The 20479-nt window shown below is 34.3% G+C and overlaps 1 protein-coding gene across 3 annotated transcripts; it reads right to left on the bottom strand.

Moving 5' to 3' along the window:
• Positions 1 to 200: 200 nt before the first annotated feature.
• On the bottom strand, positions 201 to 6136 carry LOC129894990 (uncharacterized Rho GTPase-activating protein At5g61530). 3 transcript variants are annotated; one of them, XM_055970598.1, is made up of 10 exons: positions 6025 to 6136; positions 5407 to 5515; positions 5064 to 5326; positions 3642 to 3704; positions 3530 to 3548; positions 3059 to 3157; positions 2882 to 2959; positions 2553 to 2797; positions 1905 to 2067; positions 201 to 675 (listed from the first exon to the last, which is right to left on the bottom strand). In XM_055970598.1, the coding sequence occupies exons 2-10, from the start codon at positions 5465 to 5467 to the stop codon at positions 530 to 532; spliced, it is 1137 nt and encodes a 378-aa protein (XP_055826573.1). In that variant the 5' UTR covers positions 5468 to 5515; positions 6025 to 6136; the 3' UTR covers positions 201 to 529. The 3 variants fall into 3 exon arrangements, with proteins under 3 accessions (XP_055826573.1, XP_055826575.1, XP_055826574.1); XM_055970600.1 differs by having other exon boundaries at positions 5094 to 5326; XM_055970599.1 differs by lacking the exon at positions 6025 to 6136 and adding an exon at positions 5845 to 5888.
• Between the last annotated feature and the right edge of the window lie 14343 nt (positions 6137 to 20479).

Genomic DNA, 20479 nt, shown 5'->3' with positions numbered 1-20479 from the left:
CTTGAGAGTATATTTAGTCTATTTCGAATAGTTAAAGAGTAATTTTGATCCTTTTTATTATTATTATTGTCGTAAATTCCAATTACTAGTGGGATTTCTAGATCCACGGAATGGTATTGCAAGTCATAGCTGATTTCCTTTCAACAAAGCTAATAAATTTTCTTCCAGTAAAACTACATAGATGAACCGAAAATGACACATTAACTGCAATGATCTATGTTTATTTGATACTTGCAATGCTCCAACACAAGTACAAACCCTTGAATGGCACGTAAGCTCTTTTAAGCTTTATACCTTCAATATCATCCAAACAATCACCACATAACAAAAAAAAAATGAACTATAAACACAAGTTCTGAACCTATGCATATGCCTATTCCAATCAAAACTTTACAAAGCCACGTTTACAAACTCCTAAATGTTAAGAGAAAATCAAGTATGATAAAAAGTTCCAAACTTTTTTCTGATGTTCACCATGGATAAAGACATTCTGTATGTGCAATATATCCAATCTGAGTCTGATTCAATACTATCGCCAAACAGTCTCATTTGCATCGGTAAATATGGCATTATGATGTTCGATTAAGCATTGAATGGCATCAATAGCACCCAAGTCAATTGGCAGCCCATCATCCAAGGGGATGGGAGAAGATGCATCAACATTTTCATCTTCATCTGGATGCAAAAACAATCACAGGTGAAAAATGGAGTAAGTTTTTTAGCAGTTGTTTAAGTTGCAAATAGCAATCTCAAAATGCAATGCTTTCACTCTAAGTAACTAATATAAACAGAACATACTCCCAGATATTACCGTCAAAAGAGAAATATGTCGCAATAAACATAACTTATTTGATTAGATTGAAAATTTATTGATTTTCCATCTGCGCAATGACTTTCCACTCCAAAAACTAATTCAAAATGTTACTAGTTCTGGCTTAAATTTTTGCAGAAAACCAAGGAATTAAAAGCAATTCTTTACCTATTCCTAGTCTACATTAACAGTTGTAAGATGCGGAAACCTCCATTAGCACAAATCTCCATCCAAAAGAGAAATGAAATGGAACATAAAACAACATATTCTGCCCTTGGTGTCTTCAGAAAACACAAATCTTAGGGAAATAGCCGTTCAACAGGTTACACATACTTCAATAGAGAATGTACGCTAAAAATCAAGGTTTCAGTTGTAGTTGAAGAAATATTTCTTTGAAATGCAAAACAAACTAAAATAGCAGTTATAGAACATAGCTTAGTTAATCTCTTTGCACAACCTCTTTCCACGATTCATTTTAGCAGAACAATTTATGATGTTTCTGATACACATCTTATAATACAGATACGTGTTTCAATATTAACTTCTGCAAATTTTTCTTACATTCATCTTTTTCCAAAATTTTGAGTCAATATATAGACTATTTGAAGTCTTCACGTACTTGTATCATATCTACCTACTTAGTATATATTTGTAGTAGTAAATATCCATTTCGCGACTTGCCCACTTATATAATTCATCAGTATTCACGTACTTGTATCATATCTACCTATTTAGTATATATTTGTAGTAGTAAATATCCATTTTGCGACTTGCCCACTTATATAATTCATCAGTATTAATAAGAGAAGGTATCGTTCTCCCATCACCAGAAATCTCCAGGTGTGGAAGTAGATGCCTGCAGTTCCACTTTTGAACTTCGCATATGGTATTTTACAATGTTAACTGGTTTCTTACCAAATAAAACAGGGTCACTAGTCACAATACATTGTTCTAAACTTTCTAAGTCTGTCCATAGTCTGAGAGATTCAACACATCCACCCCTCATTTAGTATGATTTGTGTTAAAAATTATAAAGATGAATGAAAATTACACTACTCACTAAGAGAACAAAAAGGAATAAACAAAAACAGACCTTCAAGCATCTCCCATGCACTAGAGTTAGAGTTGGAGTCCATATTTTTCTTTGAAGAAGTTTTTGCTGAATGGTTCCAGAACTGGTGATACTGGTGTGGACTCTGTCCTCTTGGCCAAATAAGGATTGGAGCCATTTCCGTTGCAAGAGTTCTTGCATCCATCTGCCAGGAAGAAAGTATGAGAATCATATAAACCGCAGTCAAGAAAAGAATTCACATATTTGTACAAGATAAAGGCTCACCAGGAGCAAGATTTTTGGATCTCAATCATCTGGGCGAAAAGGAAAAAAAGAACTCACATTTTTTTACAGATAAAGATTTATTCGTTATAATAAGCTTGTTAGATCTCAATCATGTGAAAGAAATAAAACAAAATTCAAAATATGCAAGGCTTATCATAGCAACTAGGCACCTCAATTAGCAAGTTCAAAACCCAAGTGTTAAAAATTGTATCACGTTTTACAATTAACCACCACACAATTTCTTCATCTTAGAACGAGACGGAGGTCTGTGGACATCAACTCCGAAAACCAAGAGGATGATAAGTACACTAAGACAATTTCAAATCCAAAGATCTGCACAAATTCAGATCGACACAGTTAAAGGTGGGTGCTATTTTTGTTGACTCAGAAAGGGAATAAACTTGCCTTGTTAACCAGAGATTTCTGGCTTACGCGGAGTAGCAGTGCAGTGATCAATTCCAGTGTCATGTAGTTGACGGTTGGAATCTTCTTTAAGGTATTCTTCATTGTGTGTATGCCTGAGCGAGCACCTCTTATTTCATTATAAAGCTCGAAGGTTGTCAGTGGCTCAGGTAGACTTGCAAGGTAGCACTTCATCAGAGCTGCAATATCTACTGGATTTACTCCCTCGGGTATTGGTGCATTTTGATCTACAACACAAATGACCAAACTAAAGAGTAAATAGATTGATCCCTTGACAAATAAAATGTGGTTTGAGATTGGAAATTGAATACCTTGATTGTAGAAAGAAACCAATTGATGTATGACCTTTTTATCTCCTTCAGCCTTGAACAGCTCAGGTGAATTCAGCCCTAGAACAAAAAGAGGCTCCATAACATCGTTTAGATGTGCCTGAGAAAATTTACATAATAGTAATGACAGTTTGCTGTATGTATTGGTACATCTCTCACCTGATAAGACAAGATAATCTGCACATTTCACCATGATATAAGGAATGGATCTAGTTGATTGTTGCCTCTGCACAAGGATATCGATGGGGACTCCAAACACTGGATAAACCAAGATATGTCACTATCGCCAGAAAAAAATGTCTCCTAAGAGATTTGTGGAAGCAAATAATCATATGGATCATTCCATATTCATAACTGTTGAACTTATTTCTTCAGCTCATGGACATGGTGTAGAAGTGCTAAAGAAGTGTGACCAGGTATAACAGACATTTTACACCGTCCTTAATTCTTAAATGAACTCAAAACGAATCCAGTAAAAGAGTGGCAAAGACGAATTAAGCAGAAGAAGTTTCGGAGTTGTTGGATACCAACAAAAGCCATCCCATTCCCCACCCCACACCCCCAAAAAAAGAGGAACACTAAAATCCTTATAAGCAAGTTATACAATGATCAAGAGAGAAGAAATTTTACCATCAGTGCTGGCAACTCCCTGCATTTCAAATAGAAAAGATAAGATTCTTTGAACTCCAAGCCATGGAGAAACTTTGAAAGGAAAAAGAAAAAGAGTCAAATCATCATGCACCTTCTGCCACCGCTCGATATCAGTCAGCAAAGTCTTGCTTTTCTGTGCAGTTTTCTTTGCCACCTGGAACATAAAATTATTGCATGTGTCTAGTTCAGAATAAGACTCCGTTGCAAAAGATTCCAAATTATCATATCATGTGAACTTTAGCTTTTTAACTACTGATATCATAAGATCAACATCTCTCATTTATTTCTCATTTTCCTCCCTCAAAAAGATATACAACACCAATTCCATAAAGTGCCAAACAAGGGAACTATACCCTGTATATTTTGAAACCAAATTTATTATCTTAATTAGGTATTTGATTGTGTGTTTCATATTAGACTGTGCTTTAGAAAACATTGCCAGCATTTAATGATCACTATGAAGATCTTAGCTGTATGACTTCTCCCGTTCACTAGACACCTAACATTTACAAATACAAAAATATTGACCTACCATCGAACGATTCAAACCTACACTGAGAACCAAGGTGAACACCTTTCACAACCTAAATAGAAGTCCTCGTCCAGTAAAACAAAAGCAGATACATCCCAGATCTTAGCTGTATGACTTCTTCCGTTCACTAGACACCTAACATTTACAAAGACAAAAATATTGACCTACCATCAAATGATTCAAACCTACACTGAGAACCAAGGTGAACACCTTTCACAACCAAAATAAAAGTCCTCGTCCAGTAAAACAAAAGCAGATACATCCCTGTATCCCTATTTCCAACTCCAAAAAACAGACTGTAAATAAGATTTGATTGACATAGAATAGCTCTTTTACTAGGAATTCCTACAAGGACAGAATCATTGGAGATCTATGCATAAAGCATCAAAGAGGTCGAACAGTAGAAAAATAAACTCTTCTATCTAACTTTCCCTTGGCTTAGTTGAATTTCAAAATACAAAATCCCACTCTCCTAAAACCCAAATCTCTCCACTTATATTTTGGCGGGGGTGGGGAGGGGAGGAAGAGGTCAATAGTAACTCTCCTAAACCCAATTCTAGTAACAGTAAAATCTGCTAGTGATAGATCGGCTTTGAATAGAAGTCACATAGTAAAAGCTTCATGATTCTGTTTCTAATAAGAAGGGTTAAATATAATTTCCCTTTGCGCTTTCATTGAATCACAAAACCTTCTGCTATTTAAGGATAGGCTCATGAACCCCATCAGTATCTAACTAAAGCACAACAGTCACTTCTGAACCCAAGAAAAATTAAAAGAACAGATGATCAAGAACCCTGTGCCTCACAACTTTAGTGGTCATCCCGAGTGATATGTTGACATCACCTAGGGTTCTATAACAAGGTAAAAGGCTACACAAACCACGTTGGTCTCTATTATGGGTATGGCTGTATCAGGAATATGGGATATGTTGATTATTCATAATTGGAGAATGTTCCACCAAACTGTTGATATTTGTAATACCTCCTCAACTTTTGTCTTTCCAACAACAACCTTATCTTTTGTCTCCAAAAACCCTTTCCTCAAGAAGAAGCTGGTTGTAGCAGCTGCAGAAATAAAGCGCTCCTGCATGGCATGTCTTGTTGATGGCTGCTGTAGGAGCGACCATCTACTTTTGACTACTGATCCAACTTTCTCAGCAACCTCACCAACATTCCCTTTTGCATCTTTGGCAACCTCCCCAACAAATGATCCTGCAGACTGTCCAGCTTCTTTCAACTTCACCCCTGCATCAAAGATTCAGTTATCAAACATACAAAATCAAAGTAAACGTAGAAACCTAAAATTGGATTTCCAAAAAAGTTACCCGAAGATTGAAAGAATCCACTAGCTTTCTCTTGCCACTGAGGCGAAATTACTGAAGGCATTGAAGTTGCAACAAGTACTTATATTAAGTGCGAACAGTATCAAATCACCTAAACATGAATACAAACAATTACTGATGTTAATAAAGTTGGTATATCACCAAATGCTCAACACCATTTGCATCAGAAACAACAAATTAACAAGAAGAGACTAGTGAAAAATCCAAAATCAAAGTATTTCTGTTAACCAAATCAGAGTTGGATTTATAGAACAGTACTTCCATGAGAAAAATAAGCAATTATTTCTAAAATCCATTAATCACTTTGAAGAAAAATTAAAAACTCCACCATCGGATCAAAACAGAAGGAAAAACAAAATAAGCGCAATCCGCAGATTCAGAACATGAAAGCTCCAAGAAATTCCTTAATCATAAAGATACCGAAGTTTCAGAATTGAGAAGAAATAAAATGCAGTCAGTTTCAATTACTAAACCTACTCCCGAAATTAACGATAATTTAACTCAATTCTACTAATTAACAAAAAAAACTGCTAAGATTGATTGTAATCTGCAACAGGGAAAATCGATGATCCGAAATCAGAAATCGGGTTAGAGTTTTACCTTTGATCAACGGATTGAAATCCTTTGGAAAAGGAATCGTTGAAGGAGAAAAAGAAAAAGAGCGGCCGAAGGAGAAACTATATTATTATTAATTAATACTAATAATGAGTTTATTTTTGTGATGATTAATGGGTCAACTTTTCTATGCTATCGATAGCCAATAAAAAGGAATTACGTGGAATTTATTTTCCACAAAAAAACTAATTTCTATAACTCTCATTTATGGACGCTTCCAACGGACATAACGGCTATGTGCATGACGTACACTATTATGTATCATAATAAGCCCGTTTGGATGAGCTTTAAGTTGTTCAAACCAACTTATAAGTTTTTTTTTAGCTTTTGGACGTGTTTTTCTAATGTTAACTTTAAGCATAAAGTTCTTAAAGTCAGTCAAAAATGAAAAGTTAGGAGTTCTAACTTTTTTTATCTAAGTGTTTAAAGTCATTTTGTTTGACCATAGAAATTACTTTTATATCCCTTATATTTTAACTAAATTTCCAAACTACCATTTTTATTCTTTTAACCCTAAAATTCAAATACTTATTTTCAACATAAGCACTTTTATCCAAACACTCAACTGCTTATTTATAAAAATAACTTTCAGCACTTCAAAATTCTAAAAGCACTTCATACATAAAAGTTATTTTTTTAAGCTCATCCAAACGGGCTCTATATCCATTTTAATTTATCATTTAGCTTAATTTCTAGTTTGAACAAATAATTCTAAATATTTTTTTTTACTATGCTTAGTTATTTTATTTTTCAACATTATATAACTTTTTAATTTTATATATAAAAATCATATATCAAAAAAATAAAATGATAAAGGTTGAAAATTTAGAGGGCAAAATATACATTCGACGGCCTTTAGATTGCTATATGCATAGTTTATAAAATTGTATGCGACTAAGTTTCGTTCCTGAGATATAGCAATCAAAAAAGGAAAAATAGCAAACAAACAATAATATTTATATTTAAACATGTGCTAAGGTTACAATCTTTATGAAATCTTAAAAAATAAAGATGTAATCCCCTAATTCTCCTCTTCATGAATATCAATTCAAGAGTCTTACTTCGTTCTTAATTTGATGGAATACTAGCAGGTGAAGAGTTCTTTGTACGTAGAAGACTTGTAGATTACTACTGAAAGCCAAGATTCTTTAAGTATTTCTCTGTGTCCTTCTTTTCTTTTGAAGACCCTCTTATTTAGGCATGAGCTATGGTTTTAGGGGTCTTTTGATCTCCAAATAATTTAGAAGACCTTGGGTTTGAAGAACATGAGTTGGGCTCGTCTTGTCCACTTAATCATCTGGCCCAAATGTAATTTAAACTTTATTCAAGTCATATAATTCTAACTTAAATATTAATTCGACTTTATTAACCAATAATTTGACTTGGTCAACGTATCATAATTTAAGATTTAATCCAAATTTAATATGGATTTATTAATAAAACTTCACTGTCTATAAATTACCCATACTTCGAGGCTTGTTGGGGTGCTCGACTTGTCGAATCCGTAAAGACAAAACTTGAAGTATTTGTGAAGTAAATTTTTTTATCTTTCACGCAGTTTATCTTACATGAAACATTTGAAACTTCATAAAAAATGACAATGTTGATATGTTGAGGTTATCCAACTCGACACATGCTGGAGTTTTTCTGACGTCATTCTCTAATTTGGAAGAGATTTCTTGACTTTCGATCATAATCATTTACCAACTCATTTTCGATATGAAGTGTTTCCAGCTCATGAAGCCTTATCACATGGTATTTCTTGGTAGTTTAATGATTTTATTCGGGTCATCAACTACAAGATGACTTCCAATTCTATGAGCAAGAATTGCGTCTACAAGCTTGATCTACTGATATAGAGCTTGTAATTTTGACGCAAATTTTAGGCATTGCTTTCCTTGGTGTTGAACGCCCTAATGATAGATTCTCCTCCAATTTCGCTCGATTACTTGAACAAAATGTAAGGAATTCACATTCTCCTTACGTAAGCCTAACCTTATTAGTAGGCTTTTCGTACGTATATAGGAGTTTTTTTAGTCATATTTGATTATAAGATAGGTTTTCCATAATTTGGTGTGGAAATGCACATAAATACATAGGAGGTATTTTTTTTCTTTCATTTTTATAGATGTCATATTCTTTTGTGTAACTTGAATTGAGTCACTTCCATAGTTGCATCTTGCAATGTGAAGGACGTGTGGAGTTTGTTTTTTTTTGTGCAACTTGAATTGAGTCACTTCCCCTTCTTTTTCTTAGACTTTCCATGTAGGCATGGATAGGAAACTTCACACATTATTCACTTTGATTTTCAAGAACTTTCCATGTTTGATTCCAATAGAACTTCCATAATTTAGTCTAACGAAAACTTACCATAATTTGGTTCCTATGAGAACTTCCCATAATTTGGTTCCTACGAAACTCACCATAATTTAATTCTTTTCCACAATTTGTAAGAATCAAACTTTCCATAGTAATAAATTTCCATAATTCGTAGGAACCAAATTAATGTCTTCATGTTTTGAAATCTATACATACCCACGTTCCCATGGTGGTTGAATATCGATTTACGGCATCATTAAACTCCATTGAGCCCATCTCTATCAAGTAAGCCCTTTCCTCAAATCTGATTTTTGTCACTTTTTTACTGCTCAGCGCAGCTATGGTAAAAAAATTCATATCTTATTGTAGGAATGTCTAAATCGTGATCCATTTAATTTTCTAGAAACTGACTTGTAGAGCTACAACATATCCAAAAATCACGATCAGATAGCTCCTGGATTTGCTTAGGTGATTTTTTTGAATTTGCCTTAAAGTTCTTTGTCACTTTTTCTACTGCTCACCGCAGCTATGGTAAAAAAAAATCATATCTCATTGTAGGAATGTCTAAATCGTGACCATTTCATTTTCCAAAACTAGACTCGTAGAGCTATAACATATCCAAAAATCATGATCAGATAGCTCCTCGATTCTCTTAGATGGTTTTTTGAATTTGACTTAAAGTTCTGATGAACTGATTGCATCAGCTTTATGCGGCATCACGAAAAAATTCATATCTTGACATAGAAATAATAAAATAACAAACCGTTTATGGTGTTGGAAAGAAGACTCGTAGAGCTACATCATATGTGAAACCACATTTAGATTGTATGTGTATTTATTCAGTTTTCTATTTGAAATCAGCCTTCGAACAACTTTAAAATTTTGAATTTATCATCTTTATGCTCTTACGAATTTAACCCATTTTTTAATTTCTTTTTGCAGATATACTGCTTAGATCCCGCAATACGATGAACTTCAGTGACCATAATACACTGCATCCTCATCTAGAGATAGTGGGTGACCAACGAAATCCGAATGCCAAAATCCTAGTTTTGGAGGTTCGACCTCCTGCAACGGGCATCTTTTCGCTTGATAGTGGTCTGTCTAATGAATTGTTTTGCCTTAAAAATGGTCCCAAATGGGTACCAAACACGTCATAGGAAACTTCTTGAGCGAGGCTATTAGCATGAATGTTCTTCTGCTGAAATACACAATTCATCAAGAAGCCGCATCCGCCCAATCTTTTCATCCCAAGAGGTGTTTCGACAATTGGAGTGTTGCGCCTTCTAGCTTTGGAAACGTCTGTTACACATCTGGATATTGAAAATGGGTAGAGGATGTGCTTCTCCGTTACAAGGAGACTTTGGAGTGCATTAAGATTTATGATGTCATTTATACTTCTTTGTTCACATATGACTACGACGACAACATACTACATGTTTTTTTTTTTGAGCTTTGGCATCCATCTACCAAACACTCTCTATTTTCATTGGAGAAATGTCCATATCACTTTGGGATCTACGGGCGATTGGAGGTCTTCCTACCTAGGGATCCTTTTATGACAAAGTCATTTCCTTAGCGAAGGAGTTGACACAGTCGAATACTCAAGAAAAATTGCTTCTTTCCAAAAGTTGTCTACATTTAATTTCGACCTTCTACAAATTAGCAAAATGTGACCTCCATGAGGTGTCCATCTATGATTGGGTGAAGTTCTGATTTATAGGACCAAGTAGATATATCGAGCCTCTATAAAAAGTATCAAAGGTACACGCTGCAAAGCCAAGGTTGAACCATAATCCGTCTGGACACATTGACATGAATTTCCTACCATGGACCGACAAGGAAAATGCCACCTTTGTTGAGCTAGGTATGGAAGAGTCACTTAGAAATGAGACTAATTTAGCGGTATTTCTTGCTTGTTGGCTTTGCAAATTTGTGCTCCCGAATGAGAATGTTGACTACATATGCGCTAGTGTTTTCAAAGCTGTGAGCTTGATGGCTCATGGAGAGAAATTCTCTTTGGCAATCTCAGTTCTTGCTAGCATATATCACGGCTTGAAAGATATTTCTACTTCTTCAGACTTGAGTGTGGAAAATATAATTTTCCCATACACTATGTATATGGATGGTAAGGGGAATATTTTGGGACCCATCATCGTGCCAGTCACTCACATCGAACCATACCCCTATGCAAAATCTCTGGTGAGAAGATGGCCAAGTGTTTTAGTTTTGTTGATGCTCAAAAGTTATTTCAACAAGATGATGCCCGTCGCCTCCATTATTTGGCAATGCTGCAAGGCAAAGATTTACATTTTATTGATAATAGTCAACTCTCAAATTCACCGAATAAATTTATCATAAGACTTCATTCGGGATACGTTACCTTTAGGCATGATTCATATTTCATTGTCGAGTCCTACGGCCCTATGAGGTTTAGTCGACAATTTGTTTTTTGTCAATATATCTCTGAAGATCTTATAGAGCAACCGCATAATGGTACATAGTCAACATTAGTGCAACTTTGAAATTCCTCCTTTCGGCTTGGCACTTCTTCAAAAGTCATCATTTCGATGCGCCCATTAGAAAGTGCTCCCTTATTGACTTGCGAGTATGTGGACTAATGGCCAGCTCATAGGACAAATCCTTCAAAAGGAAGCCTCCATATTATTTTGAAAAACTCGAAGCAAGACCATACACATGTGTCATCTAAAGAGGCTTCTACTCAACTAAAAGAAAAGCCACATTCTTCTTCCAAGCCTGGGGTGACGTTAAATGATACTTCGCAAGCTTCTAAAATCTTCTCCAAGTCTAAAACTTCGAAAGAGGTGGATGTAACTATGAAACCAAAATTGAGGCACCTCACATTAGCCTCAAAGGTGACAGCCACTGATCCCAAAGTTGACAATAATTCTCATATGCTTGTTTTGCTAAATGGAGTTAGACAAACCAATTCATCTTCTAGTTCAACGGAGAGTAAGGATCATCATTGGAACAGTCCAAAAAAAAGGCACAAGAGCTAGATGATCTCTATTTTGGTATCGATATTTTAGATACGATTGTCATCGATGATAGTACATTTGTGGATGAGGATCCAAACTCGGCATCATTTTCTGAATTAGCAAAACAAGTAAAGTCATATCTTTCATTCTATTTTATTTTTCCATCAGACAAATTTATTATTTTTCTTTAATCTGATGAACTTTATTGTTTTTGTCTTTTTTTCTAGTTGTACCTTCAGAAATTATGTGGCGATGATCTTTGCAATGACATAATTGCAGGTTTTAGCATAGGCCTTAATGATATTGATGCGGCTGCAAAGAATTCCAATCTCCCCTTAATGCTGGGATATCTTCATTGGAAGTTGTTTCACCTAGGAAGTCGTCTTCTACTTCTTTGGATAATAATAAGCTTTCCCCAGAAAATGGTATTGGTGCGGCTGAAGTTGTCGCCAATCAAATTATGCTTCCAAAATCATTTGAGCCTTCTCCATGGCCATTGCGGACTAGTGTTCTAACTTTTGAGCCGCAAGAAACTATTTTTCTTGTCAAATCAACTTTTGTTTCTAAAATATGGGGCGTATTGTGCGGATGGATTACAGAATTTTCTTTGGGTTCTTTAGATGATTTTTCAGAGTTAGAGTCAAGTATCGCTTCAACTCTTAAGGAAAGTAGAAAGGTCAACATTATTGATATTTCTACTTTGGAGGATCTTGTCGAGAGTTTCTTCAAGTCATACACAAAATATGATGATTTAAGACCATAAAAGATGACTAAAGAATCACATGAAAAGTCCCTTTCTATGCACAAAGTCGTCTTGATGATGCGAAGCTCGCATGTGAAAAGTTAGATGGATTCGTAGGGAAGCTTCAAGCAACTCTTGCAGATATGGAAAATGACTTAGCCGCCCTGGCCTCCAAGACAAAGAAGATTATCGCGCTCCTTGGTAAATATTAAGAGAAGTTGTCCAAAAGTCAAGAGAACATCACCATTATCAGGGGCAAAATTTATACCATTGAGGTGAACTGCACATTGTCATATGATGAAGCAGAAAGATTATCCAAGCTAGCAGCCGCGGTTGAGATGGGTCGTCAAAACATTCTAAGATTCAAACCCTTTTCGTAGTTCAAATTCTTGCTTAGGTTTCATTTATTTATTTGCTTAATATGATGCAATAATTTTTTTTATTTTGAAGCAATGGTGACTTATATTTCAATACGAAGTGTCTCATCTTGAATTTCAGATCTTGATTATGTTCTTTTTTACATAACCGCAAGCTTCTTGTTGGAAAAATATGGACTAACACAAAAATATATATGGTCAAAATAGTAGAAATAAAATGAGAAAATAATGATAACAAGAATTTTACGTGGAAACCCTTTTAAATAAAGGAAAAACCACAGACCAAGAGGAACAACTGATATCACTATAAGGAATTTTATACTGAGTAGTACCAAGTACAATACTCAAAAAAGACTACCATGCACTCAAAAGGAATAAAACTCTTTTGATTTACCACCTTACAAAAAATATCGCTCACACTCGATTTTTCTTCCACAAATTATTTTCTTATAGTCTATGGAATCCACACAGCTCTCTAAATATTTTTCTGTATGTGAATTAATTTATTTTACAAATGAGCTTCTAAGCTCTTTATATAGAGGTGCAAAAACTCTTCTACCGTATTTTTATCACCAACCCTGCACACTTGGTTTGACCAATCCTTTGCAATTTACAATTGTAAATTGTAGGAAAAGTTGGCAACCACTTTTGACAAAAACAAGAAAAGTTAGAGAGAGCTCATGTCAACAAGTTCTTTGCACAATTCAAACTTGTCTCTCATCATATCTGCAGGATTCTCATTTGTAGAAATCTTTTCAACCTGCATAGATTCTTCTTCTACTTTTTCTCGAATCCAGTGATATCTCACGTCTATGTGTTTCATCCTTATATGGTACATGGAGTTCTTGCTCAAGTCTTTTTTACTTTTACTATCACAATAGACTACATATTCCTTCTGAAACAACGAGATTCTTTTTTGGTAGAAAAAATAACTTCAAGAAACTCAACTTGTATAAAAATCATGACCATAGGATTTATGAATTTGTATAGAGTTTACTTCGAAGTTGGCTCAAAATCTGTCATGCTCAATTTTTTAGCTTTACGCATCTATGAAAGAAAATTCATAACTCAGCGTAGGGACCTCTGAATCATGAGCTATTTTTTCATTGCGAAGAGGACTTCGAGAAATACGATATGTGAAAAAATCATAGTCAAAGCCTTTACGAAATTTTACAAATATGCATTTGAAGTCAGCTCAGACTTTGCCTTGCTTGACGCTTCTTCTTTGGCATCTGCGACACATTTGGTGAGGAATATATAGTTCATGTGCTATCTATGCTACTTCAAATAACTATGGTGATGATCAAGCAATGCCACTAACCTATATATTTTTATTATTTTTTACTCATGCGACTGAGCTTAGAGTAACTGCTCCAAGCGCCTATGTACCTCGGTGAAGAGGATCAAGTCATATCATAGTTCAAGAGGATGAGTTTTTTTATTTTTTATTCTTTTATTCTTTTTTTGCATCCTAAATTTTGCCTAGGCCCCTTCTTTCGAGATTTTCAACCTAGCAGACTTTTTATTTTTGGACCGTACACAGTTTATACTCTTGCGGGCTAAGAGTTAGATGCTGCTTTAAGGATAATACTTCTTCAAGAATTTTCCATTGATGGGACCAATCTACAAGCCCTCTGCATCTACAATCTTGTAAGCGACACTTGAATAAGCTTCTTGGACGATGTATGGTCCATTCCATTTTGAGGTGAACTTGCTTCCCAATTTATGAGATATGTAATCAGTCTTCTTACTACAAGGACTTGATCACCAACATAGAAGGACCTTAGGCGAACCTTTTTATTGAAAGCACGAGAAAGACGAGCTTGGTAACATTCCAACTTTGTTGAGCTTCCAATCTTTTCTCATCGAGAGCCTCTAACTCTTCAAGGCACAGACAAGCATTTTCTTCTTTAGTAAGTCCTTCTAAGATGGAAGCCGCAATGATGGTATTTGACGTTCAAGTGGAAGGACAGATTCAACTCCAAAAATAAGAGAATAAGGAGTTGCTTGAGTTGGCGTGCGATGAGTCGTCTGGTATGCCCAAAGAGCTTCTTCCATTCTATCATGCCATCTCTTTTGGATTTGGAGACGACCTTCTTTAACAAGTTTCACAAAGTCTTGTTAAATGCTTCGGCTAGTCCATTTGCAGGAGCATAATACATTGACGAATTACATTTCTTGAAGCCAAAAAGATCGCAGATCTTATCCATCAATTTGTTGGCAAATGGCTTTTCATTATCTGTTATTATATAACTAGGAATGCCAAAATAATAGATGATGTTCACCCTAATGAGGTTTGGAACATGTTCCTTCTTTACTTCTTTGAGGGCTACAGCCTCAGCCATTTTGAGAAGTAATCTGTCGCGGCCAAAATGTACAAGTGGCCACAAAAAGATTTCAGTAGTGGTCTAACCACGTCTAGCCCCCAACCATCAAATGGGCATGATGCAACAGTATAATGTAGTACTTCAGGAGGTTATTGCATAAAATTCACATGAAGTTAGCATGCTTGGCATCTACAAGCATAATCCAAATAATCTTTCACCATTGTTGGCCAATAATACCCCATTGTCTTTATGTGAAAGGTAACTTTAGGCCAGATTGATGGGATCCATAAACTCCTGAATGTGCTTCTTGCATAGCTTGAGTTGCATTTTCTTCCCCCGAACAACATAAAAGGACTCCCTTAAATGATCTTCGATATAAAGTATCTTTGTAGTAAAGAAATTGAGGGCATGATGATGAATTTTGGTCTTTTTCTTTGGATCTTTTGGAAGTATATTGTAGCACAAGTAATCGATCACGACTTGTCTCTAATCGACTTTCTCAACTTCTAAAATAGCTACAAGACGTTCAAGCTTATGTTCTTCACCCACACCCTCCTCTGGTGGTACTATCCACTTTTGGCAAATAGTGGTTTGTGCTTGGTTAGACAGAGTCAATGTCGAAGCCAAAGTAGCTAAAACATCAGCTTTCTTATTTTTCTTTCTTGGAATATATTAAAGAGTTACATCTCCGAGCCATCCAATCAATTTTCGTGCATAGTCATGATAGGGACACAATTTTGGCTTTTTGACTTCATAGCTATCCAACAACTTATTGATCACCAATTCATTGTCTCCAAAAACTTACAATTGTAATTGCTTCATATCAACCACCATTTCAAGACCAAGTATTAGGGTTTGATATTTTACAACATTATTGGAGCAACATTGTGTTAGGGTAAAGGAATATGGCAAGATCTCATCTTGACAAGTGACAAATATTACCCCAACACCGTCTCATTCGCGATGTGAGGCTCCATCAAAATACATCTTCCAGGGTGGTTGAATTTCAATGACCATTGCATCTTCATCAGATAGTTCATCAGTTAGCTCCTAATTATCAGGTATCGGGTGGTCTGCTAAGAAGTTTGCCAATACTTGCCTTTCACAGCCTTTTGAGGAACATACACAATTTCAAATTGTTAAAATTGGAGATACCATCTTGCTAGTCGATCATTGAGGACAGGTTTCGACATCACAAATTTGATGGGGTTTGCTTTGGATATATGGTGGATGACATAATCTTGAAAGTAATGTTTCATTTTCTAAATTGAGAAGACTAAGGCCAAGCATAAGTTTTGGATCGACGAGTACTTCAACTCATTTGGTGTCATCATCCTACTTAAGTAGTAGAGGGAATTTTCTTTCCCTTCGCCATTATCTTAGGCTAAGAGTACTCCCACTAATCTTTCTTAAGCTGATATGTAAAGTATCAATGGTTTTCCAAGAATAAGAGCTGCTAAAACTGGCGATTTTGTCAAATAAGACATGATGCTATTGAAGGCGTTACAATAGGCTTGGTACCATTCAAAAAAGTTCCCTTTTTCATAAGACGATTAAATGTTGACATTTTCCTACTAAATTTGAGATGAATCTCCTAAGATATGCTAGATTACCATACAAACTCTTCAATTCATGGATGTTCCTTGGCTTGATCAATTTCTATCCCTTGATGTCGTATAATGAAATCAAGGAACTTTCTAGAGGTAACTCCAAATACATACTTCAAAGGATTCATTCTAAGTTGATATCTTCGTAGTAGATCAAACATCACCCTCATATCTTGCAAGTAATCAATCATTTTCCTTGATTTCACTACCAAATCATCAACGTAACACTTAACATTTTTGTGAAGAATGTTGTTGAAGATGTTACCTATCTCTTTGGTATGCTGCTCCAGCATTCTTCAAGCCAAAAGGCACCACTTTGTAGCAATAAATACCCTTAGGAGTGGGAATGCGGTAAGCTCTTCGTCCTACATGCGAATCTGATTGTAGTGGGATGAACTGCCTATGAAAGACATTGCCTCAAATCTAGTAGCGGCATCAATCATAAGCTTAGGAATAGGAAGTGGAAATTCATCCTTAGGGAATGCATTAATGAGATCCCTAAAGTCAACACAAACTTGAATTTGCCTATTTTTCTTCCTTACAAGAACAATACTCGAGATCCATATGGGGTACTTAACTTCACAAATAAAGCCAGCCTCAATAAGCTTATTAACTTTAGTTTTGACCACAGGAACCAATTTAGGCCTAAAGCGCCATTGAGTTTGCTTAATAGAACGTGCACCCTTTTTGACCACAAGATGATGGACTGCAACCTTCGGCTCTAATACAGGATTTTCTTTATAACTCCATGAAAATACATCTTTATACTCTTTGAGTAAGTCGACGTAGGCCCTCTCTTCATCACCTGCTAGTAAAGCATTCACATAAGTGAGTTTTGCATCTTCATCAGTTCTAAGGTTATTTTTTTTCAATGCATCGACTGTTGTCTTTACTCCTTCTTCGAGTTCATGTGGTGCATCCTTAGCGTCTTCATCTTCTTGAGGTTTGCCATTATTAAAATATATGTGGTAACACCATAAAACATCCTTCAACTCTTCATCAATTTTAATTGGACAAAAGTTATACCCTTCATCTTGTGTAGTGACGTGATTTAAAGAGCAACACTTTCTTCATCTTCATCACGTTTTTTTGGTGTAGACCACAACATGCAACTTTACATTCAATACTTCTCCATATGAGACCACAAGGTTCGTCCGTCGCCTTATTCTAGAAGGGATCAGACTTTGGAAATCCTTAGGGATATTTTAATATTCGGGCAAAACAGATGCCTTCATACTCCCATTGCTTCTACAAAGCTTATTTTTCTTCTTCAACGGCCCTAACCTCTCAAATATGAAAATTCTCGTTGTTGAGTTTCTAAGTCGATCGAAGGTAGAAGGCTTTTTGTTAAAACCAACAGGTTCATCTTCCATAGTGATGTAGTTGTTGCTTACCCTTCTTATGGAGATGCGGATCGGTGGAGGTTGTTTGTATTCCAAACCTTCATATTGTTGCCTCATAGCACGTTCTGATGAAATCTTTCCTAGTTTTGATGGTTCGTTAGGATCGAATCCATCCTTTGCTAGTAGTCTATAAGCATTAGGATCAAAACCTTCTGTATGCTTCATAGGGAGTGCTTCATATTGCGATGACTTAGGGGCCACAAACTTTTAATAAAACAATGATTTAGAAGCCACAGACTTTCCAATTAACTTTGCGGATGACTTCATCATATCAATTCACCTAATAGGAAGGGTTAGTCCCTCTAGTGCATTTCGTCCCAGCTTGAGAGAGTGTCTTTCATCCTCCTTAGCCTTTGGAACATTGTTATGTCGAAAAATGGACAAAGTGCAAAATTAATTTCATCTTTATAAGAAAAAAACAATTTTAGTAAAAGAGGAGTCGCTACTTAATTTTTTAAAGAAATTAAGAAAACTTAATTTAAAAGACCCTAACAGATTTAAGTTTTAAAAATTCAGAGAAAAAGGTACGAGGTTCTTATTTCCACTTTGAGAAGGTGTTAAGCATTCAAAGTGGCCGCTAACGCGCGGTTATCCGACGATTTAAAAAATTATTTGACTAACTTTTAAAAATATTAATTTAAAATGACATGAAGACTTTAGAATTATTTTTTAAAAAAAATGATTAAACTTAAACATTGAAAATAATATAGATGTATATAAAAAAAATAAAAGTTTATCAAATAACTAAGTAAAGGTAGAAAATCATTTAAAGAGCAAAATTAACATGAATTGGTTTATCTTTAGGAGAATCTAATTAGGTTAAAATAAATTAAAATTAATATCTAAGAAAGCATAACTGACATAAGTAACTAAATTATTAAAACCCGAATCAATATAAATACAATAAATAATACATGAACAATAATAAATAGTAAGAACAACAACAATAATAATAATAAGAACAACAATAATAATAATAACAACAACAATAAGAACAACAACAACAATAATAAGAATAACAATAATAATAACAAGAACAACAACAACAATAATAATGAGAACAACGATAATAACAACAACAACAACAACAACAATAATAATAATAATAATAATAATAATAATAATAATAATAATAATAATAATAATAATAGTAATCAACAACAACAATAATAACAAAACAATAATAATAACATTAATAATAGTAATCAACAACAACAATAATAACAACAACAACAACAACAACAACAACAACAACAATAATAATAATAATAATAATAATAGTAATAATAATAGTAATCAACAACAACAATAATAACAAAACAATAATAATAATATTAATAATAGTAATCAACAACAACAATAATAACAACAATAACAACAACAACAACAACAACAACAACAACAATAATAATAATAATAATAATAATAATAATAATAATAGTGTCAAACTACTTGGAAAAATAATGAATAAAACTAAGTGCTTTCATGAAATAATCCTAACATATTCTAGCTAATTAATCTTAACACATGCTAACTATAATAAATTTATATCATTAATCTAATTATTCTTATATACATACTAACTAAAAAAAAACAAGACTACGAATCAACTAAATATAAAACATGAAATAATTAAATAGAATAAAGCTGAGAAATATTTTACCTCTTTTCGGGCAACAAGACTGAAGACGATGATCGGAAAGCAACTTCACCACCACCCAAGAGCTTGATGAAACTCCAATCTACAAAAAAAAAGATTAAATAGACTCGAACCTTCGTGGGTTTGACGTTATAAGAATACTGTTCTTAGCCTAAATTTTGACTTCAATCTTCTATTTTCCTTAAAGAAAAATATAGATTGAAAGCTAGAAATTTTCATAACTTTTAGGCTGGGGACAAGAGTCAAAAATCCTAGTCAAGTTAAGAAAATTTCTAACTTTGGGGTGGCTAAAAAAAACCTCGCCCTTCTCCCTCTTTCTAATGAGAATATGAGCCTTTATATTAAGCTCCAAAAACCCCAAATTTTCCATGTATTTTCGATGTGGGAGAAGTGCATTTTTTTAGAAAAAACTAAAAATTTCAAAAATACAAACCATAATTAAACTAACCTAACTAAAATTGTATTTAGTTAAAAATAAAATCTTTTGAGATAATTTTTGAATAATCACATAAATAGTAATCAAAGATATAGTTATATAGAAATATGTATATTATACTAAAATTTATATAAAGATAAAAATAGTTAAGAATAATATGAAGATATATATATATATATATATATATATATATATATATATATATATTATTTTTTTTATTTTATAAAAGCTAATTATTTCAAAATGTTCGAATTCAAAGAAACTCGATAGCTAATTTGCATTGTGGATGGTCAAAATTGGGTGTCAACAAACATAACAAAGAACAGGATTCACCTTTTCACTTGAAAAAGCATAATTTATGTTAGGCGCCTTATTCGGATTGGCAAGCTTTGAAACTTCCTTGCTTGCAACTTTTTCCTTACCAACGACCACCTTAGCCTTCTTGTTTAGGAGCTCCACATCTTTGGCCACGATTTCATTAACATTTATGGCATATTTCTTCAAGTAAAACTTTGCATTAGCAAAGTGTGCTTAGGCTTCAGTGAATGGATTATCATCTACAATAATGTT

The sequence above is a fragment of the Solanum dulcamara genome, chromosome 7 (assembly GCF_947179165.1).
Source record: "Solanum dulcamara chromosome 7, daSolDulc1.2, whole genome shotgun sequence".
In the NCBI taxonomy this organism is placed as follows: Eukaryota; Viridiplantae; Streptophyta; class Magnoliopsida; order Solanales; family Solanaceae; genus Solanum; species Solanum dulcamara.
The sequence above is the reverse complement of the archived record's forward strand: the minus strand, read 5'-3'. Positions and strand labels throughout refer to the sequence as shown.